At 40.7% G+C, this 24,191-nt stretch overlaps 1 protein-coding gene across 1 annotated transcript in view; it reads right to left on the reverse strand.

The window, feature by feature from the left end:
* Window positions 1-24,191, reverse strand: part of macrod2 (mono-ADP ribosylhydrolase 2) — a 493,575-nt gene that overhangs the window by 63,566 nt on the left and 405,818 nt on the right. Inside the window, exon 8 of the mRNA XM_085478096.1 lies at window positions 22,331-22,404. Coding sequence (XP_085334222.1) covers window positions 22,331-22,404 — 74 coding nt within the window. The remainder of the gene's footprint in view (window positions 1-22,330; window positions 22,405-24,191) is intronic.

The following is a 24,191-nucleotide window of genomic DNA, read 5'->3' on the forward strand; positions in this document are numbered from 1 at the left end:
AACTTTTTGGGAAACAGCGTTGTAGTAAGCAAACATAGCAAATAGAGTGGGCGCGAATGCCCACTGAGTGGTGTGCAAGAAAAAAAAATGTCAAGGGCTGGTTTGGTGAGAGTTTTGGCTTCACCACTTGAGTACTATTTTTCTGCATTCTGCCCTGGAGAAAGTTAAAGTAACAGTAAAGGACATGACAAGAGCAGGCCTGCAGCTTTTGCTGTCAAGCTAGCCATCCTCCCTTTATCTCAGTCTCACCTGTGTCCCGGACAGTTTAATCAATCCAGCTCTTTGTGAATTTCCACAGTGACATTTGATTAGTTGCCCAATTAGAAACAGCATTGCTTCAAGGCTTCTTTTTTCCCCTGCAAGATGCAGACAGAGGATGTTCAAGACTAGTGAAAAAGGCCAAGGCTGGTTGATGACGTAATTCAGCAGGAAGAACATACAGTGGGATCACATTTTAATCTGAACCTGGAGGTATTTGGAATTTCCGATCAGCAGCTGAACATCTTTGTTATACTGGCCACTTTAATGCGGGATGTTCTTTATATAAAAGGTCTGATTCTTTAAAGAGACAGATGGGTTTTTTATCACATTTTGCAAACCCTTTTTAAAATGTTATAATTGCAGCTGTGTGTGAGGTTCAGAGGAGAACATCGCTGTCTTTACTAGCACTGCAATACCAGGAGACATGACTTCAGAACTGAGAGTGAAAACTTAGAGAGTCAGAAGACATATTATTATTCAAGGCAAAGAGGGGCTTATTCGGCATCAAATCTTAGCTAGACTGAAGGTTTCGAGGAGGGAAGTGCACGGCACTCTTAAACTCTTTACAGAAACTGGGTAATTTATATCGAAAGCCTGATCAGGCAGACCAAAAGTGGTCACACTATCAGAAGATCGATACATCAAGCTTTTCTCTCTGAGTGATAGATAAACAACTTCATCAGAAACACAGAATTTGCTCAATGAAGAAAGCAATACCCAATTAGAAAAAGTGGGGTCAATAAAAAGCTGTCTGGTTGTCTTCTCAACAGGATGAATACTAGTCTCAAAACCACTTCTCACGAGGTGAAACAACCCCTAATTTCTGGAGAGGGATAAAACATTGCTTCTCAGTGGATGAGAAAAAAGGCCCATTTCCTGCAGTAACAGAAACGTGCATTTAAGAAAGAATGATACTGCGGTCTATCACACCCACTGTGAAACATCTTTGTGGAGAAGGATTCAGACAGCAGCAGGATAATAACTCGAAATACACCCCCAAGCTTTGCAGGAACTACTTAAGAGCAAAGAAGTGTTAGCTGTTACTGACTTTCCTCCACACTCACCTGACCTCTACACAAGTGAAAATTTATAGACCACTTAAAGATGGAGAATGCCTGAGAAAATTAAGCATTCCTGACATCACAAGACACTCTGGGGTAACAGGTTTTACACAAACATGAGAAACACCATGCCAGCTCAAGTGCATGCAGGATTATTCTGCTTTATGTAATTGAAAAACTGAATAGAAGTGTCGTAAGGATAGTCATTGAGAATCTCCACTACTTGAGTCAGACTTGCACTGCATTTGTAAAAACATAAAAGCTGTATTTATCCACAGTTTGTTAATGTTTCATCAGAAAACGTCTCAGTTAAAGGGTGGCTGTGAGGAACCCATTGTTAATAGTTATGAGGGCAGAAAAGTATCAGTGGATTTTGATCCACTCTCTAATAATCTGCAAAGTATCTGATTGGTAACAGATTTACAATGATCCTAAACACACTGCCAGTGCAGCAAAAGCATGCCTGGATAGAAAAGCTCAGAGCCAAACACTATCAGCCATGGACTGGCCTCCCTAGAGCCTGGACCTCAACATGACTGAAACAATGTGGGATCATCTTGACAGAGAACAGAACAAAAGGAAGCCGAGCTCCAAAGAAGAGCTTTGAATCTCCTTCAAGAAGCCTGGAAAATTATTCCTAAAGACTACTTAAAGAAATGACAGCAAAGCTTATCTAAGAGAGTTCAGGCAATGTTGAAGAATAAAAGTAGTCGTCTCAAATATCGTCTTTCAAGCGCATCAAAATTGTACAGGCCTTCAACAAATCTCTGGACTTATGTGGAAATATTGAATGATCCTAATGATGTCCTAACAGCTGTCTAAATGTGGAGCTGTCTAAATGTTATAATAATAATAATACCAATTATTATTATTATTATTTTCACAATAAGCACGAGGTTATACGAATAATAAATGAGTAGTAATGATGTTCCTAACTCCTCTGAGAGTCCTCACAAGGCTGATTCAACGCTACTGATGAAAAACATGTTTGCTTTAACTTATTTCCTCTGACAGTAGTATAGATTCTCCTCAAAGGCGGGTTAATGCTTATATTGGCTGGATCTTTGCCTTTTAACAATGCAATTAGCCAGGCAAAGGTAGCAACAAATCACTTTCACTTGCCCTAATTGATTTCTAGTCGTTGTAATTATGACTATCAATTGTGAGTCACTACAAGGAGGGCACACCAGCTTGGCCCCAGTTTTAATTTAGTCCAACTGAGTGGGAAAGCGTCATGGTACAAAAAAGGACCAACCTAAGATGTACACACACACACACACGCACACGCACACACACACCTCCTGATTGGTTCAGTTTCTCACCAAATTTGCAGGGATGTGATTCGACATATGTTCCTGCTATGGGCAACCGTGTGAACAGGTGGAGCAGAAGATGGTGTGAATGGCTAGATACATAGCATGATAGAGGCAGCGCCTTCTGTCACAGTCTTGAGAATAACTTAGGTCTAATGAGCCCCATGGCCACTGCTGACTTCAAGGGTCATGTTAATGAGAAGCAGGGATTGGTTAATCACACAGCTTTCACTGACAGATTGAGCTCCATCGGCTCTATCTTCCATCACTGCTTTGTCTTTGAGCACTGCTGAGGACTGTTGAACACCGAAGGCTGGTAATTTCATGCTATTGCAGGGACTCAAGTAGAAAATAGTGATTGGTTAATGCAGTGCCTTTCCTTTTCATTTTTTCTTTCCATTCAGGAAGAACGATAAAAAGACCAAAAACAATTACCTTTTGCAATTCGCTTCAGTTTTCTTGTAATGAGAAAGTGAAAATGACTTCTTATGAGCAGGGAAGTATAACTACAGGATTCACCCATGAGCACTTGTTCACATCCACCAGAATTTATAGTCCCACCTTGGTGAGCAACAAAGAGATACTTAAATGCAGTGCCAAACCCAAACACGATGACTTTATGTGCAGCTAAAAGCTTGCCTAAACTAATCAGAATGGGGTTTTGTGCCTCATATACTGTATGTTCCATAAATTGCTGCACCTACTACACATTTTCCATGTCTTCCATACAAATACATTTTGCACAGTACTATAGAATACAGACTGGTTGAAACAAACAACAACACATTTCACCCCGACAAGAAAAAAGTAGGAAAAAAAACATCAAAAGTGAGAAATGCACACATAAGCAAACACAAGCAAAGACAATGGCTGCAGATGACAGCATCTTTGCAGTGAACTGAGACTAAGTGTTGAAATAAAGATGCTAGCAGTAGCAGTTTCTACACAGATTTCTGACAATGCTTCCTTGTGATTGGCTACGGCACATACAATATAGTCTCCAAATATCCGACTGGCACCAATGCGTAACCATGTTGGGCATTTTAGTGATGTTGTAGAGGAGCAGAAAAAGTAAGGGACTTGATTATTTCCTCTACCAGACCACAGCAGGCCTTGGTGGAGGCTCCTCATGGGGAACACTGTGTGCACTGTGGGAGAACACCTCGGACCCTCGTGGAGTGACAAGAGCTAACAAACACTTATGGAGCATGCTCTGCATAATGCAAATTGTGTCAGCTCTCACACAGCTCCACCTAACAAGGCTCTGGTGGTTTCACATGGCATCATCTGTAACAGTGACAAATCCCAGCATGATGCAAATTAAAACAGTGTATGAGATTATTTTCACTATAGTGTACCACCTCCACTGATTCATGAACCAATAAATTCCGCCTAACAGAAACTGCTCCGAGCTACTGCACTGATATATTCACTGCAGACGTCTGTTAATAGGCTTGTTAATAGCAAACATTACGACACGTTTCTGACACTCCATCACATGTAAATGACATCCTGATTAGAGTTTACAAGCACAGATACAAGAACACACGCGTGCACTGGACCACATGTGCGTGCATACATTTCATGCATTTTTTAGACAGTTCCCTGAATCCCAGCAGCAGGTCCAGAGCAATGTCTCTGGTCTTGGTCACTATTGAGGTCTTAGCCCCCAGCCCTCATTCATCACAGTTTCTGTCTGAATCACAGCACGGCTGTTTTTTTTTTCTTTTTTCTGCAGACTGCATTTTAAATTGCCTATGGGGGGAAGAGGCAATGATGGACGCACCAGTCTGGGCATCTGCTGCAACACACTGCAAGCCATCCAGTTGGGGTTTCTCTCCCTGACAGCGCAACTCTGTCGAACACATAATGCACATCTGGGAGTAGTCATCAGCAGACAGAGTAGTGCCTGAGTGACCAGTTGCACTCTTATCCCGAGACTGATATAACTGTGCCAGTAGAGTTTCTGCCTGACAAAAGAGCCGCTAACTCTCAAATAACATCTCTGCCATACATTCTCTGCAGTGTTGAATACCACCAAATATATTCCTCAATGTGAGTCAGGTTTGTCCCTAAACTATACACACTGGAAGGGCAAGATTATGTATTATGTTGGACAGTCATTCTAATTCCTCCTCATCTCCCTTTGGGGTAAATGAAAGCCTCCAGTGCACTGCTGTGACTCATCCAAGGCCATTTTTACACCTCGACACCTTGGCCTGATGAGAGAAACCATGCATGATAATTGCATGTGACTCAACAAGCTGCGGGGACACTGTTAAGTAAGCAGTGTGCTTCCAAACGCATTGGTTGATGTAACTGTGTTGACGTGTCTGTCATTACTCAATTCTCATTTAGCTGGTCGCTGACATCTTTAACCCCTGAAATAGGCATAGCAATGACAAACTGGGCGGCTCTGGTATTAATAAAGTATGAAAAAGGCGGTGTTCGAATCTAATTATTAGTCTAATGCATTAGATGTGATCACACGGGCTCTTCAGTGATGAGGAAATCATCTCCCGTAAGACTCCACACTGATAATTACAATAACATTAACCTTTGCCTTGTTAATTCAAGCCCTCATAGCAATTCATCTCAGGTCACAGACCTCTTAAAACATTCCTTCACCCTAGCTTTGCAGGGCGGTGAAAACATCGATGTGCGCCGACAGAAATCAACTTGTGAGAAGCACACACTGTTTTTTAAAATGACTAAAAGAGGAGAGCTGCATTCTTTGCCTCCTTGAGCATATTTCCTTGTTACCTTGTCAACTGTGGTTTAGTGCACACGCTCATGCACGTGAAAAAAGTTTTGAGCGAGGACAGGTTTCAAAGCGACACAATAATTAGAATACCTCAACGGCAACGAAAACGCTTCATTAATCCATTCAAGTCTCACTCTTAATGACTATCTTTATTGCGCTCGTGTTGCGCTGTTTGGATGCTTCTAATGATGTGTGTGTTGTGAGCAGACAGAATTTGCTGTTAGTTACACTTCCAAACACACACACGTGCACGAACTGCCTCCTGCACCTTCTCTCCTGCCACAAAATCAATCTCAAATGAGCTGCAATAACAGCTAGCGAAAATTAATATGGATACCACAGATAATAAACACTTGATAAGTCAAGCACGAGCATAAAAACACACGCGCGCAGGCACAAGATAGAGATCTCACAATAAACTCTGAATAGTGGAAAGGTTTCCAAGGTTCCAGGTTTCTGTTCCCCTGACAGCATTATTAGATCCTGCGCAAGAAAATCAATTATTTTCTCTTCATTACCAGATTAACTTTCAAATAAAAATATTAAAGTATCAAATTAAAGTTTAAAAATATGGTAAGTGAGCCTCCTAACTGATATTCTGATATGCGACCGGTGTAGCTTTGCTGTAAACTGTCTGTCTTCGACATGTTTGTTAAGCGTACATCGATTTTCACACGTGGAAGCTGAAAATGAGGCTGTCGCTTCACATGGTGTCAAGTACCGTAACCGAAAAGGCATGTGATTTTATGTGAGAAAAATACACTGAAATGAGCTGGCATTTGAAAAGCTGGAACGTATAGCATGCCTTATTACCCATTAGACAGGCAGAAAATTCTCAGCCTGAAACAGTGAGGGGGAAAAAAAAAAGATGCACGCGTCAAAATAATCAGTCACATTTGGGATTGACACAACTGTGTGATTTGACATGTGGGGTTATTACTTGCCAATCACACTAGGCTGCTTGGTGGGTTTTCTTCCCTTTTTTTCCCCCCAGTGCGCTGCACAATCTTTCATCTCTAAACGAATGATGTGAGCTCTGCTGCGAGCAAAAATGCATTATGTATCTTTTTAAAAATGTCATCATATTCATATCATGTTAACATTACCTATCTGTTCACCGATAGACCTGTTCTATTTGAGCTCAAATATGTCAGCCTTTGAAAGATGGCTAAAGCTGATATTACAGCTTCCCTTGCATGGGGGAAATGAAAACTTTGGGAGCCTCTACTGAGATGTATTGGTATATTCCTTTTTTCAGACACATCACACGTAATTAAGGTTGGCACAGGAAAATGCAACAATATTTTGTCTCCAATTCAAAGGTTTTTCCTGCATATTAAGTGATGTAGGGCTGATGGGGTAAATTGTCATTCTGAGACACAAGAGAGGGGTCAAAACATAGTTAACACCTATAATATTTATCCGTGGGTTGATTAATGGGGACAGCGCTATTAGCACAGAGAAAGTCACTGACAAAGAACAGAAGTTAATATGGAAATGGGGAGGAAAACCATAACATTAACACAAACAAGTAATCACATTAACATTTACGATTTACAGTCAGTCTTAATGACTTATAATTGATTGATCTCTCAACAATGAGGTAAATGAGCTTTAATGCACATGGAAATGTGCATATTTCATTACTTTAGATAAATAAATAAAAATAATAAATTGTCCAAGTATCTTTGGATAGTAAGGCTTGATATGCATATAGCACAAGATGCCCTCTGACTTTCCCTGATTTGCATCTAGATAGGTTTAATTATGAATAAAAGTCAAGTTACCCGATTGGATGGGATAGTGGAGAATCGATTGGGTAGCGTGCATAATGACAAAGGGCACAGCAACACACTCTATCAACTTGGAAACCATATCGGTGGTACAGCAAATAACGATTTCAGTGCACCACTGTACACGCAATTACTTTTAAACATTTGTAGCAATTAGAGGCTTTATCAGACCTAATTTTTGCATCAACAAATAAATTATCCAGTGTAATATGGTCTCGAGCCCTTTGATTCGAAAAGGAAAAGAGGGTGTTTGTGTCGAACAGGAGCCGTAAATTAGCATCACTTCTCCAAACCTAAAGGGTAAAATATATATTCTGAAGCCTAACATTTCCATTTATTTTACATTGAAGGACACTTGATGATGATATATATTTTCCAAATGTCTGGCTTTTCCCAATTAGTAATGGAACCTAAAAATTTGACCAAACATTTGGTACTTTTTCTATTGGCACACAACAGACGCCACACTTTTAATTGCAATTTGATTCATGACTTTACTAGCAAAATAACAAATTTGGGTGTAGCTATAGATGTTTTTTTGTTACTTAAAACCTGACTATTTATTAAGCATGAAACTCATGGAATTAAAATTCTAACAGTATTGACAATGCTTGTTAATATTTAAGCAAAGATTTTATGGCCTTTCAAATTATGGTTAAATATTTTACAGCTTACATAATATGAAACAAGGCCCAGACTACTCTGTTTCATAAGCAACAACATAAAGGTATTGTTCAAGATGTGTCAGAAACCTGTATCTACACATTATGCATGCAGTTATATACAGACTCTGTGATTAAAATAGCTTCTGGAGAAACGAGGAGTGAGAAGTGACGAGACTTCCTGTAAGCCAACCCCTGGAAAACCTGAATAAAACCGTATTTTAATAAAACGTGAAAATATTTATTGAGATTTAAGCCAACACACACAGCAAACAGCTGAGTGGCCCTGCGTGTGTGTCATCCAAAGCCTTTTAAGTTTGACATATACAAATCAGAGCAAACATGTCAAATCCGCATCCAAACAACATAAAGAAAAAGGACATTTACCACACGAGCTGTCCGGTGAGACAAGACTTGGAAAATCTAAACACAATGTATCTTTAGATGTTGTAATGCAGATGGATGGCTGAAGCATTGTGTGTCCCACACGGGAGCACACAACACAAGATAAAATCAGTAGTTTAGACTGCACAGAAAAGGGCATTATTAAAGTAGTCATATGATGTTTCTCAATATTTTCTTTCTTATCTGTATTACTAGGGAAGTAGAGTGGTGTGTTGGTGCCTTTCTGCCTGCATGGGTTCCCTCCAAGAGTCCAGAGACATGCGTGATAGATTAACCAGTTAAAACTGGCCAAAGGTGTGAATGGTTGTTTGTTTCTTTGCGTGTCCCCTGCACAGATTGTCAAACTGTAGAGAGTATACCCCACCTCTTGCATGAGAGGATGGATATATACTGTTGCAATAATGGATTTTCATACTATACATAGTCAAAGTTTCAAATAACAAGGTTAGCTTATGTACAAATAATCCCTAAGTAAGCCCCGCTCTAAATACTCAGATTTATTATTTATTTAGTTATTTCCACTCTTGGATCTGAATGGTGTCAAAGAAAGGGAATGTTCTCAATATGTTCGGGGAAAACAGCTCTGGCTGTGAGCACAGCAGTCCCACTCACCTCCTGTTCAAATCTTCTGTTTGCGGGTTAGGCAGAAGAAAGCTGGCTGCTGGCCTTTAAGAGAGATAGGCCAAAACTGCTAGTTTTAGACTGAGGCCAGTACGAGATAAATAAACAGAATTGTGAACAACAGTAAAGTCTGAAAAGAGTCCTGGAATTAAAAAATAATTCAAAAAGAGCAGTAACGCTGGACAAAGGCTGTCCATTTATACCATTTATTCATCATCATCATCATCTACAGTACGGGACTCCTCATATCTCCTGCTCATATCTATGACACATTAAACTGTTGTTATATAGTTAAGGGTGGTAGGAGTTTCTCTCACAGAGATGATTCACCGCAGCCTCTCTGGAAGTGTCAGTCGTCAAGTAGCAACGTTGTAATGATGTAAACAGTTCGACTCTGAGGCCATTCTTCCTCCAGCAGGCAGAAAAAACACAAACTCTTATAGGCACATAAAACTTCACCGATACTGATATATGTCTGTGACAGGCCAAATGATATATCTGCCTCGCTCTGCTCTACTGTTGATCCATCTCTAACAGGGCCATAGCATCATTCCAAGAGCCTGATTGTACTTTGATTGTTTCCAGCCCACTTCATGAGCGTGCGGTGTGCCTGCCAGTCCTGGTGGACTGAATCAGGACATAATGGGTTCATTAAAAATCGCCAAGACTGCTGGCATTGGAAAGAATGATTAGTGAGATAAGCAGGGGATATGAGCTTAATGGAACAAGAGGTGGCTCACCAAGATTAAAAGCCTTTTCCACATCACTGACGTTTTCCCTCCAATTCAGCAAATCACTTAATTGAAATTCTTTTAATTTTCTTTTTAATTTTCTTCTCAAAACTCCTCCTGGAATTGCAACCCCAAGATGAATGGTAGACTGAGGTATGGTGGTGAGACAAATTTTATTACACTTAAGTCATTCAGTGTGTCGTCTAGGAGCCTTTTTGACTCATTTATTACTGGAATATGAAATAATTTATCAAATATTAGAATAAACCTGGCAATACTTACTGACTCTACAAAAGTAAAAACATGCGGTGCCCTTGCTTTAAAGTCAAACCTTTGAAGTGAACAAAAATAAAGAAAAATATATAATGTCAAATTAAAGGAAACCCCCCCTCCCGATGATCCAGAGAGCCGTTACTAAATCCAAGGGCACCGATTAGTTGCAGAGTCATAACACAACCATAAAATCCAGACATCAAACATGTCAAGAACCTGCTAAGAGCCAGATTTCATGGCAATAGAGACAGGGAAATTGAAGGTTGGCTGCTGCCAGTCAAAAATGAGTGTGAGGGCTTTGTAGTGAGATACTCTGTCAAGAGCTGTGCAGCCTCTGTGGTTTGTAGCATGGGCCTTCAGAGAGGCTGCACAGAGGATGAGAGACATAAATAAGTCTCCTTTGTCAGAAGAAACCACAAAGCTGTCAGCTGCAGCCCTCGCAGGCCTACGATGCACAGGCTCAGTATCACCCCGAAAAAAGAGAAAAAAACACAACAACAAAAAACGATTTGTTGGTATGACTCAAATTGATGCTGCACTATGCTTGGACCATTTTAGAATCGGCTCGTATTGCAGTACGATGTCGATGAATGTCGTATAATGCAATACAGCTGGCTGGATTGTATATAATTATGCATATGTGCACGAACATACTGTACATTCAGGTAAAGGCTATACTTACACCTAATCCTGAATGACGTCTTTGTTAGCGCCATTAAAAGAGAAAGAAAAAAACTTCTCGCTGCTAAAACCAAATCACGAGCAGCCAATGAGCCCTCTGTTGGCAGCATGTTTAGACAATAGTATCCCTGAAGTCTCTGTGATTATGAGACAGGCTCAATCTGGGTACGGTCCAACCTCTGGCTGATGAAGGGAGAGAGCATGAATGGGGTCTGATCAGGTCATGTTGAAAGGACTCAAACAGCACAAAAAAACCTCAAAGCCTTCTAGAGATCCCCCTCAGTCTCTCTGTCAGAAGAGGATGAAAAGTGGCTGTGCTAAAGCTACCCGGTGCTCGTACTTTAATGTCATTCAGTTTGCCTCAACAGCGGCAAACACAAAGTGGGTAATTATTTTGCAGTTTGTAGTTTTTCTTTTTTTAAAACGAGGCTTGTGTAAATTGTTTTCTACAGTCTGGAGCCAGTGTTATATAAACAGTGTGCTATGAAAACATCAGAGGATATTAGATGCAAAGAGGATGTGTGAGAGACGGAGAGCAGACCACTTCTAAAACAGCGTGTTTGGAGAGCAGAGCAGGTTCGAGTGCGCTCTGTGTGTTCTGAAGGTCATGCCTCAGACAGTCTGCCTATCTTCATTACGCCCAGTCTTGTTTAATGATATACAGGAAGAGAGGACAGCGTCTCAGTATAAGAGCTTGGCTGTGAATGTGACAGCACATTTAATGCCTGTAATGCTTTGAACTACACCATTCAGACCTTTTGCCTGACTATCTCTGATATAAGCTCAGTTCCCAAACAACAGCACAGGTGCTGATAAGAATCTTCGCTGCACTTAAGCAACAATATTAGACACGGGCACCCGGCTGATAACACTTAACACCCCACACTGATATTTGTCACAATATAATGTAGGTATCAACATATCAGCTTGATAACAGACTTTTTTACCGGCTGACTATGAGTACTACAGACACTTCTAATTATTAACAATTTCAGTTCTCAGTATAATTGATATCATTATCAGCATACTCAGAGACCTCATTATTACATGTTACTCAGTAGATTATATATATATTGTTTGTCACCATGAATCCGTTTCATCTAAAGCTTGTTACTGCCTGTAGCATTTCCCAACGGACCAAAATGTTACTTACATTCTTTAAAAGTAAAAAAACAACAACAAAAAAACCTCTTTAAAAGTTAAAAAAGAAGCATTTTTACAAAATCTGCTGGGTGTATGTAAAGGAATTCATTGTCAAACATAATTTAAAGGTTCGCTCCTTTGATGTAATGTAACACATATACGCTATATGGATTTCTCAGTGATTCTTTTACTGCCTTTAATGCTGCAGTGTAAAAAAACCCATCATCGGCTTTTTATTTTTGTAACATTTCAAACAATTTTTACAGCAGCTAGCTAAAAAGTGACCGTGCAATGTAGCAGCAGTCTGTCTCAGCACCGAAGAAAAGAGATTCGACATTTAACTTACAACGCTTTTATAACACTGAATTTTCTACGAGGAAGGACAGATATCTGACAGAAAACTCTGGCATGAAAGTGCTGAGAAATCTCATAGCCAGACAGATATGCAAGATAATCAATAGAGTTCCCATTGGAGAATGAATGTCTGCAGCATAACCTCATTCTCTGAGAAAATCTCGTCTGCTCAGTTTGAGGTTTGCCCTCTTCGGATGAGAAAGTAGAATTACTGCGCATCAAAGGCAGAAAATTGTACCAGATTTGCTAGAATACTTTGGCTCTGTATCCTCCAGATTAGATTTGAGGTCCATCAAAGCTTTTATGAAAAAACTCTGTCTGTGGTGTTCACATTACCAAGTGAGTGTGCTTTTCATCCCCTAACTGTGAACAAATCTAATCCGATGACTTCACGAAGAGGTACATTTTCATTTCAGCAGTCAGGAGAGACTGTTAGGAGTGATTAAAAAAGTAGCTGCAAACCTAATTTATTTGTTGCAGAAACATGCTCGTGTTGGACATCGGTAATAAATAATGCATTAGGAGAAAGCTGAAGGTGAATCAAAGCAGAGATTTCTGTCTTGATTGTGCAGCATGTGCAAGCCAAATCCGTTGTTAAGGAGTCCAATGGGATGCTTTCACACACTACCCCCCCCACAACCACTCCAGCCCACCTTTTATTCAGCGAAGAGGAAGTCATGAAAGCAGAAGACAAGTAAAAAAAAAAAAACATCATAGCTACGCCGCTTTAGTTATGCTGGTTGAGCAGGGACAGACTCTGGTGTACTGTCAAAGTTCAGCACATAAATAGTAATTCAGTGCTTCAGGCGAGGAGAACACAGGAGTGTACTGGGGACCACTCTACAGGACGACAGCTTCTTAACAGCCTCCACTGAATGAAAAATAGGAAACATAGAGAATACAGTGATGGGAAAAGGTTGGGCACATCAAATGCTCTCTATTACATCTGTGACGAGGAAGGAAAAGATCCTTTGTCAGCCGAGTAAATGAGAAAGAGGAGTTTAGACAGTTAAAAACAGTAATGAATACTCAGCCTTGAACTGCACAGATGGGTGTTGCAGATCAAATTTAGTCTTTTTTACTTATTTAAAACTGATATATAGTTCAGAATCCACATTAAAATGTTGGCACAACAGAACAATTTTGAGAGCTCTATACTCTTCAAGAGCGAAATTCGACGAGGTTCACACTGATTAGGCCCGAGCAAGGGAAAAGAAGCCGAGTGGATTCTACCAGTGCAAACAACTGAAATAAACAGCATTATGGAGCAGCAGAAAGGCAATATCAGAGATTGCCCTGAGAGAGCGTAATGGAAAAGGACTTGTTCTGTCACAGCCTCTCATGGTGATAGAATGCCACATGCTCCCTTCTGACAGTGTGATATTGGCTTGGCATGAGCTTGATGAATGCATCAGCCATAAGTCAGACAAACCCCAACCCTTCCTGGAACAGCACGCTCTAAGATGTTTATGCCAGGGTACAGAGGCAGACATTGTGTAATAGGACTGGAGCCATTGTCTGAAATAGGTTCATGGAAAGTGGGCATGCCCAATTCCAATTTTAACTATTATTTTGGATGGAAGGTTATTACTTTTTATAGTTGGCTGTTGCTTGGTAGACAGGATGGGCGTTTAGCTGGGGTGACTTTGCAGTACCCCACAGAGAACTAGCCAGACCTTCCTGGTGTTTGCTTGTGGCAGGTGGTGAAGTGAAAGAAAGAGGGGAAGAATGGGCGATGAAAAAAATGAGGGGCAACCTTTCCCTAGGCAGGTGATGACCCATCCCATACCACCTGGCTTCTTGCCAGGGTCAAGCAATTAATGCTGCCCTCCTTTGATTACTTTAGACAGCCTGAGGATACAGGAGGCCAGCGGATAGTGTCCGGTCCAGGAACGTTGCACAAGGCAAAGAGGAGACAGCTCTGAAGAAGGTTCAAGCTTGGGTCGCACTGTTAACATGCAAAGCTGTTATAAACATAAAAAAAATAGGCAGCTTTGCTTAATTATTTGCTCATTTGCATATTTATGTTGTATAAACACACTGTGACGGAGCTTCATCAACCTTTGTTTTTACTTCTCTGCAGTCACACAATTCACAAAACAAATCACAAATTTCACAGAAAATGTTGTAAAACTTTTCGTAACAGGTAACTGTGAGATGGGATGTTGAGATCTAGGATTTTTTTTTTTTGTTGACAAGAACAGTGAGCACATAAAATCTTCCACCATCCAAATTGTGGTCCCAGAGCCTTCACGCAGCTTCCCGCTCTATCTATCACCTATTTTACCATTCTGTACCATGTTGCTGAGACTGATTTCTGTAGCCCTGTCGAGTTACAGCATGCACCACTCCTCTTGCTTTGCTGGTTGAGGACCCACAGAAACAGATTTCTCTGTCCATCCCCACTATGGAGATGTTCAACAACAGTCACACACCTGGATAATTTCAATATTCAAAGGCACGACATCATCGCATCATGATCTACCCATAGCTTTCTCCATCTTTCCTTCTTTCTGCTGCCCAAAGAAAGCTTACTGTAGGGATTAGCTCCACCGAACTCAGCATGACTCGAACTAAATCACGCTGTCAACCTTTAACACAACTTTGAAGAGCACCGACACCCTTTTCCGCTTAACCGAATCAATTGGCCATTGCTGAAAAAAATGACCTTGTTAGTCTTATCTTGAATATCCTTGTGTATACTCCTGCTTTGCAAAAGATTTAAATGTAGGTTTATTTAACAGAATCCACCAGAAAAGACAAGCGACTGAGACACAGGCAAACTATTTGTGAGGCCAGTTGATTCAGTTTGAAATTCTGTTATACCTATAGACTCGATGGGGACGCGTGTGACATGACATATGCAATCATTAGATCTTCTGCCATCTCTCTAAATGTGGCAAACCTTATTTCAGAATACAACCTTGGGCTAAAAAGTGCCCTGATCAAGTAATTTATGCTTAGAAATAAAACATTGACTTTCAAATGCACCACCGCCTGAAGCCAGGCTTTGAGGCTGATTTGATCCCCCTTTGAGATGGTGAGAGATATGGCCCATTCCCCCTAATCACATGCCAGAGACTGTGCAATCACACAGCAACAGCTAAAGTAATCACTGTGGTGGTCTCCACCCTCCTCCCTGAACCGAGCCCCAATCCTACAACATCGGTAGCACTGGGAAGGCCTGCTTATGTGATGCTCATACAGAAACGGACACACAGCTGCCTGTAGAACTGGACCCCAATACTCACAGTGAGAGCGTGTTTGTTGATGGGATGGTGGATAATGACTAGCTGTGAATGGCGAAAGAGCAGTGAACTCATGCAGCTACAAATATTTGAACAAGAAGGTTGAACATTGTTAGGTGCTTAGCTCTTGCCTTTCAGCGTCTGAACCCTCGACTAAATGCTGCAGTACATTAACTCACATGTTGCCACATGGTGCAAGCAACCAATGTCCAGCGTCTTTTATTTCTTTCATGATAGTTTTTAAGACAATGCTTTTGTTTATAGAACATAATACATAAGTATGCTAATACGAAAAAAAGAAAGCATACCAACCTGATAACTACAAACAGTTAAGCTGCTGAAATTGATTAGCTTACTGAGTACAAATCAGCCATCTTTCTCTTCTTCTGGTAGTTGGGTAATGATGTTGCTTACTGTATCAAAGCAAGGTGTGTTTGCTATATTTAATTATGGACTATTATGCCTTGCTACATCTCAGAACTTTTAAAATTTGCATGCTCCTCCTCCAAATATAATTGGTAGATGAACTGGTATTTAAATTGTGCTTTTCTACACTAAACCAACACTCAAAGCCCTTTTAATTACAAGCCACACTCATGCTGTGATGAATGTATTTTGGACAACTGGTCCTTTGTCTTGCCCAAGGATAGTTAGACATCAAGCCAACAACCTTCCAACTGGCAGACGGCCCGCACCACCTCCATATATATAGATGCCCCCCAAATATAGTGAACGTACTGTATATACTTACACTGAGTTGCAGGAGATAATGAACTGCTTAAATAATATGTATTCCATTAACATCTGATTTTAAGAATTCAGACTTGCTATATACAATGCAAATGCATGCAACTGTTTTACAAGTTGGATGCTTTACTGTCCACATCCACTTCATAACCAAGTGTTTACAAGTTTCTTTTGCAGTATCGGCGCACACTTCGTTACAGAAGCAATGCTAAGCAAGGTTATTTGTGTGTTCCAGACTTCATGGCTCAGTATCAGCACTAGTGAGTGAGAGGACAGTGGAGTAGTCACAGTGTTTCCCATCCTTTTCTGCAGGTCACAGATAGACTACGTAATTATCGTCTGTAATGAGCATTCTTGTGACAACACAGCCGACGATTTTGTTGTTGTTGTTTTTGTTGTCGTCTGAATTTGCAGTACACGACCCGGCTTACTCCTAACACTGCAAACACACATACACAGACAAAGCACCTCCACGGTAAAGGTCTCCATGCTTCAGCATGGGGCGCCGTGGTGTAAAATTGTCTTCAAATAGAGCGAATGAACTACTTGGACTTTGATGAGTCTCCTGTCCTCCTCTGAACCAATAGCTCGACCCACTCTTGCTTTATCACGGTGTGCCAGCCTACCGCTATCTGCGCTACACTAAATCAATTAGCATGTCATTAAGATAGCTTGTTCCAGCACAGTAAGCATGGAGTGGCACTACAGTATCTACAGGACCAGAAAGAGCTGAATTCAGAGGGCATCATATCTTACTGTCCATGTGTCAGAGTGCAGTGGGCTGTGTTTATTGGTGGGCTCGGTGCATGTGTAAAAGAGCACCTGGTTATGGAAGACGTCAGTTTCCAACTTCAAAAACATTGAGGGCTTTCTAGTCGTGCATAAAGAGTTAACATTGTTTTAAGCCTCAGAAATAGGTAGAGCCCATAAAGACAAGGGTGCATTATTGCAGAAGGTGCTACTTGTTAATAAGTTCTGTAATCTGCATTAACGGCCACGGCGATTTAAGTACTTAAGTCGTCACAAACAGCTTATCCATTACTTTCTGAGTGAGATGCAATCAATTCTGTGAGTAGAGTAGAGCTATATTTATTCTTTTATTATTCGTTTGACTCTAAGTGGGGACAGAACATTAATGGAGAATTCAATATTAATCTCCCTCAGTACAGAAAACTCTCAGTCATCTTGCATCAGATACTAAGGTGATCATTCTGCAATTACCAGGAGTAAAGCAACACCTTGGTCTTTGGGCAGAGATAAAGATGATAGGCTTAATCCTCATTCGTGCAGAAAAAGGATTTCTCTCTGATGGTAAGAGCTTCATGCAACCGTTTAGATAAACACTGAAAATACAGTAACATTTGATCTTCATAATAAACTTTTTTTTAAAAATCCCTGACAGCGAGAGGACTTTATCAAAGCTGCGGCTCGCTCTGCAGATAACAGAGCTAAAAGCAAAAGATGTAAAAATTAACTTTGAAGAGTGTCGGTTTACAAACTGAATGTATCATCTTAAATCTATTTAAACACTGAAACTAGGAGTATATAACTTCACCAACCTGAGGTCAAGGGAATCAAAGGGCACACGCCATATTATCCAGAGTGAGTGAGATAATAAAATTGTCAGATCATAAAAGCCATAAAAGATCCATTCTACTGCCGTGGTCCAAATAGCTGCCACTAATGTATTAGACTACATGGTATGCATTAGCACTGGTGCCAGTAAAGTAATTCTCTCAGAGAGAAAACTATTAAGGCATTCATATACTCACTCTAAAGCATTTTCCCGGGAAAATCTGCAGGTGTTTGACAGACACGCATAGAGGAGGAATGCTTTTCTCGGAGGTCAAGCTGAGCTCCTCCATCCACACGAGACAGTATATCATGTGGATGCAGAATTGAGTGGTTAGGCATGTTCTTCTGATCAGGCCGTGTCTCCCTGATGCTCCCAGTCACAGCAAACAATTCAAAGGGGCTAGACGCTGACTTCAAAAGACCACGCTGGCTTTGAACACTATGCCAGTTGCACAGCCCATTAGTGGCACATCAGCATCCTCAAGGCATGCAGGGAGCAAATTTGAGCAAATCACCATCGACTACAGATGCATCATTTGGCAAAGAGTTTTCACTGGATACCAGACAATAAAAAAACACCATGAAGAGGCAATGCAGCAACATAGAGCTCAAGTACCACCCCACTTAGTAGCAGCTTTTGCTTCAATTGCTCTTGGGTCTCAAAGTATTTTCTCATAAAGGGCTTTGTTCATAACTTGAAGCTGAAATGACTGTTTCTGCTGTATTTTCTTTGGCTCTTATTCAAATGGATATCGAGGCCCATAATGTGCCTATTTTTTCCTTCATTATATGATATGTAAACAAGACTAATATATACACATACATGTAGACACAAACAACACTAACATCATTATTCAGCCTGTCTTTCACACACTGAATGAAAGCTTATTGATATCGGTGATTTTGATAAAGAAGTTGGTATTATCTTATTATAAAAAAGCTCAAATTTCTCACAACCGATAAAGCGATCATTTATTTTAAATCTGTTCCCCTGTTTCAGCCTTTTAGAAAGTCGAATAAAATGGATCTTCTCTGATATTTAAAAAAAAAAAGCTGACTGGATGAGGCTAATGGAACGAAAACTCTGTCTCGATTTTTTTGGTCTCTCTTTTGGGGAATTCATTACCATCATAACTGTCACGTATAGGAGACAACAAGCAAGCACCATATATTTAATATACTGTCTGCTTACCCAGCATGCCAGATAAAAATGGTCGCAACGTTTAGATTTTCTAAATACGAACCACACAATATAGCCATCGTAACAGCAACCATCCGTTTTATTCAACCGAATGACAATGAAAGCCTCAAAGTTGACATGTTGCAGCTCCATCTGCCAAAACCCAGACAGGCTCCTAAGCTGATACGCATTCACGCAGAAAACCACAACCATACAAAGCATACAAAATATTGCATTTATTCGTAACAGACACTTGACATTTGTCACAGAGTCTACAGCCTTAGCTTGAGATGGAATTTATTATCAGGTGTCTTAAATGACAAATGCTACTAAGGTAAACAGATCATTGACAGAACAGGAAATAGGATGTAAACACCTGTTTTGGGAGCATCATTGGCACAGTGGAGTGCTTAATACTAAAGCCCAAACCAGAGTAATGTTGAAAGGTGAAATCTCTACACATCAATTCTGTCCTGAGCAGCACAGTGCAGCAGAGCTTATTACAGACTCTCAATCTGTCTCAAGTGTTCAGACTATGTCAGTAATGCTGGGCTGCGGGGCCCTCGAAACGCTTCATTAAAAAGCTTGGCTATCCAGAGCACATCCGTGGCAGCCAAATAAAGTGTCAGACCGCATTTTTCATCTGCAGGTTAAACCTATGTAAGCCTGAATTAAACCAAATTAGATCTGAAAATGAGAAATAAACCAAAGCCAGATGAGTGGAGAGGCATGTCTGCTGTGAGCCGGGGGGAAACCGCTCAAAGGCCATATGGAGGAGTGGGTCTCTAGGATGTCACTGCCTTGGCCCCTTATGTACTTTTTGAAGTCATTAGAGCTTTATGGTCTGTTGTTTACAAATACAAATTCTGTTTCATTAATTCACATGGAATATACGGGGAAGCAGGGACTGAGCCCCTTATTCTTTCATCTGTTATGATCTAAAGAATCAGTTCAGCACTCAAGTATCTCTAGATTAAAGGATCTGTTCTCCCTGACCACATTGAGGCTGTTTATTCCTCCACAATGGAAGTCTAGGTGCTTTCAAGAGTGAGTTTCAATCTCGAATTGGGGCCTTTGTGTGTGGCTGAGTGCATTAGGGCTACACTTTGCTGGCCCGGTAGATAAACTTTCTGTTAATCAATCACACAGTGTCCCGTTCTTTGTTTTCTTTTCATTCTATCTTCCCATCAAGCCCTGCACACACCCAAACATACACACACACCGTACACACACAAAGTCTTCTGCCACCTGACGTTACTGTCTTCTCAGACTTCTATGTGGACAATTACAGATCAATAGCTGCTTGTGACTAAAACCTGCCAGATTCGAATGCCTATAAACTGGTTGCTGTCTACACTTTTACCCTGGCCACGTTAGACGCTCAGCCAACCCACTGTGCTAAAATTCAGCCACACGGTATCTTCTACAAAACATGGCCCCGAGATGACTTGATTCTGTAGACGCCTACAACACAGACTGAGCGTACAGAGCTGGAGATGAGCCGGCATCGCATGCAACTTTGCACACAACCTCTGGATTGCCTTTGAAGCGAAACTGAGAAAGCGAAACTTGTAGAATACTGTACTTTCAAGACTTTGATTGAAAATGTCTTTACGCATGGTAAACAACTGCCCATTCACAATTTTCGAGTTGACAGCACCTAAAAACTGAATCATGTCAATTATCAATCATGCCAACACTGGGTGTGTCTATTGAGTAAATGTTACAGTGATAAATTGCTTTTCTAAACATAGAAAGAGGTATTCATCTTAAGATTTACTGCACTTCAAAACGCTCACATGCTTTTCCTTTGAGCATTGAGAATTCTATTAGACATGTATTTGGATTCTTCCTGAGCTCTTCAAACAAACAAAATAAAAAAAACATAATCACATCATGCATCCTTCTTTGTGGTACACGAAGATTAACAAAACCCCAGGCAACCGTGAATGAATCTGAATCTGCAAGGAAGCCCTCCTGTGCACGTCCATGTTATGCTGTGCTTCTGGGTAAAATATATCGCTATATTCTCCCAGATCTTATTAAAAGATCACTTTTGGTTTAGTTAGAGTTGAAGATCTACAGACTGTGCTCACAGTTTTGCCAAATACTGCTAAGGGAAGCCTCCGCAGATGTCTCTCACGCCCCCTCCATCACTTGTAAAACATTTCAAGCTTGTATGTGGAACATCACGACTACGAAAGTCAGCTTTGAACATTAGCTTGTTATTTACAGTCAGCAATAACCTGGTGGAAATCTTCTTTCTGCCAGAGGCTTGATGGATTCCCCAACTACATGCTACAGGAATCATCAGGCAGCGCGCAAGTGCACAACAACGGCAAAATAATCAAGCAAGTCCGTATCGTTTGGCTGCTTGTTGAGAACATCCATAATACCAGCTGAAGGATGCTGCAGCACATCAAGCTGTGAGTTCTATAAAACACCTCAATCCAAAGTGACAGATATAAACAGTACCACAGTAAACAGAGACGACCCCCAAAGGTTAGCATCACTCACTGACTCACAAGCTGGCAAATGTTCTGCAAAGTCTTAAACAGTCTCCTGACAACTACAAATTTTTTTATCATCGTGGACTAAATATATATTAATCTGTTAAATATCACTTGAAAGTCACGATGCATGTAAACCACCGCCATAAAAGCCACATGCAGCTATCTCCTGAGTTATTATTTTACAACAGTCTCATGGATTTTGACCCTGTTAATTAGTACTAACACATTAGCAATTAATAAAGTACTTTATAAAGGCGATAGCACCCTGGGTGAAGAACTTAAAATTTCACAAAACAAGATTACAACTTGATAATCGGTTCCTATCTGACATCAAGTCCACAGTGTGTTGAAAGCGTGAAGCAGGAGCTCTGTCAGCGAGCATATCAGTGTTTTTCTCAGCGAGTAAAATAACCTTGGCGGTAAAGATTTTTCTTGCAAATGTGGCATACATTTTAGCTCTGCACAATGCAAATGGATGCATTACGGTCATTGCAAATGACAAGAGACGCAACAGATAAAAATTGAAGATGATTGTCTGCTTTCAAGATTTTACCGTTCGTTTAAGATAAACGTGTGAATTTGTGTTTTTGACCAGAGAAATGTGGTAGTGCAGCAGATCTGCATCTGAGCCTTCAGTTCTTGGAAGGCGTGATTATAATTTATCTAAAACAAATAACAATTTGAGATTATTCCATCTGATGTGTTTATGTTCTTCTGGGTTTGACAGCTCGTCCCAGCACTGACCAATTAAACAGTCAACAGACCATTTAAGACCCGATTAGACACAGACTGGCTTTTAATTTGATATGCATGCAGACCAAGCAAGGCAGGTGGATAAGATGTCTGTCTGAAACAGAGACGCATGACAATTGGAGTTCAGTGTTTCTGCTGTGGTCCAATCATCTCAGGTCACAGCAAATCGGCGAACGTGAGAAATAGGCGGTTACTTCACAAATGAGGAAGTGACCTCAGATCGACAACATGAATCATGCAGGCGTGTCCTACCTTATCAGGATTGTCTTCGATCCAGCGTTTTACTGTTTTCAAAGCAATGTCAGCTGCAGGCTCATTGGGAAAGCCTAGACATAAAAAAGGAAAACAAAATAAAAGTGTCAATACCTGTTGTATACAACATGCAGATACCAGAGGGAGACAAAAACAGACAGGCAAACAAACAGAAACGGATATCTCCAAAGGTAATGGCATTTCTCCTTAAATCAATAGAAAGCAGCACAATCTGCTCGGCACTGGCAGATGAGCACAGCTGACCGTTCAACTGCTGTAGAAGTTTGTTGCCAGATGCAGGGTGAAAAGAAGTGCTATTTTTGGAGGGTGAGGAGAGCAAATACAAGCTACATGTAAAGACACATCTGCAAGCATCTGGAAGTATAAAGCCCTATTCAAGCCCTCACTTCAAGCAGAACTGATTAAGATTTTGTCTTGATGGGGACAATTACACTTAGACGTATGAACTTTTAAGCGATTTTATTTTACCCGCATGCCAGAGTAACCATAAAGGCAGCGTGCCTAACAAGCAATGTGGTTGTATTAACAACAACTGTGCGAGCTGTTGTGATTGTATCGATGGAAAAAAAAGATTGTAACTTTATTAATTTTTAATAAGGGAAGGCTTTGCTAGATGCTGATCTCAGGATCATTTGCTTCCACTGTAGACAACTTCCCAAGTGCAAACAATTAGAATGAGCTATTGACTATAAAACCCTTCGGGCCAGCCTTGCTAAGAGCTAAAGAGTAGACAGTATATGCCATTACCAAAAGAGCTGACAATCTGCTATAGAGCAGTGTTTCAGCTCTCTTCATTTCAAAGTAATAATAGTTGAGTTTGTTTGTCTGTGTCGTTCACACTACTTGACTCAGGCACATTGATTTTAGATCCTCTGCACAAATGCACAAGTTAGTTTGCTGCTCTGTGAGTACAACCTTTACAGTTCAGTATGTCTAATTCAAAGACCACAAGCTAACAGATAAACACAGCTTAATTTTTTCAGTCACAGTGACCCTCTTCAAGATTAAAAACTAGTCGCTCATCTATTGTACAACCCCTGACCTCTGTAAGGCACAACAGGTTATGGGAGACGGTGTCATAGTCTAACGAAAGAGGTCAGGAATTCAATTTCAACCCACATAAACTGATACAAGGGCCAAGCCATTCTTGTAGCCTGCCGGGTATTGAACATGCCACATTTTCAAACACTGTTCCTGTCCTGGGTCATTGCCATGACTGTAGTGCGCTATGACCTATGAAACAGCCTTATAAGCACTGCAACAACCTTTATTTATTATTATTATTATTATTATTATTATTATTATTATTAACCTTTAATCATTTAAGTCAGATGTAAAGAAAAATTAAAAGCCAGAAATCGCTAACCTTACATTTCCTCTACTCTGTCATCGCACTCTCTCAGACCACCTGCTGTCACAGTTTCTCAATAACTATTCTCTAAATGCTTCACATCAACTGCCTTGACAGTCAAGATATAGTGTGCAGTGCTCTAACCCTACCACCTTCACCCATCTGACTGCTGCTGATGTCTCTTTTCCTTACTGCTTCTCTTTCCCTCCCCTTCCACAGCTTGACAGGAGTGGCCGAATTACACCGAGGAGAGAAGAGGGGTTGACTCGCTGCCGAGCCCTTGCTGAGCTCCTGTTCAAGCTCTGGGTGAAGCAAGATGTGAGCTGCATACCGGCCAGCAGTGACAGCCAGTCTGCTTCTATGGCTCTGTTAGACAGTGTCTGCAGACAGTGCACAGCCCCGTTCACAGCTCCTGTCCTTCAAAAGATGCCCCGAGAGCTGTGTGCTCAGAACCTAATCCAGAATGCCAAATTGGTCTGCAGGTCACCT

The sequence above is a fragment of the Copadichromis virginalis genome, linkage group LG13 (genome assembly GCF_057382275.1).
Source record: "Copadichromis virginalis isolate Kocher_CV1m ecotype Utaka linkage group LG13, C_Virginalis_male_GT1.1, whole genome shotgun sequence".
Lineage (NCBI taxonomy): Eukaryota > Metazoa > Chordata > Actinopteri > Cichliformes > Cichlidae > Copadichromis > Copadichromis virginalis.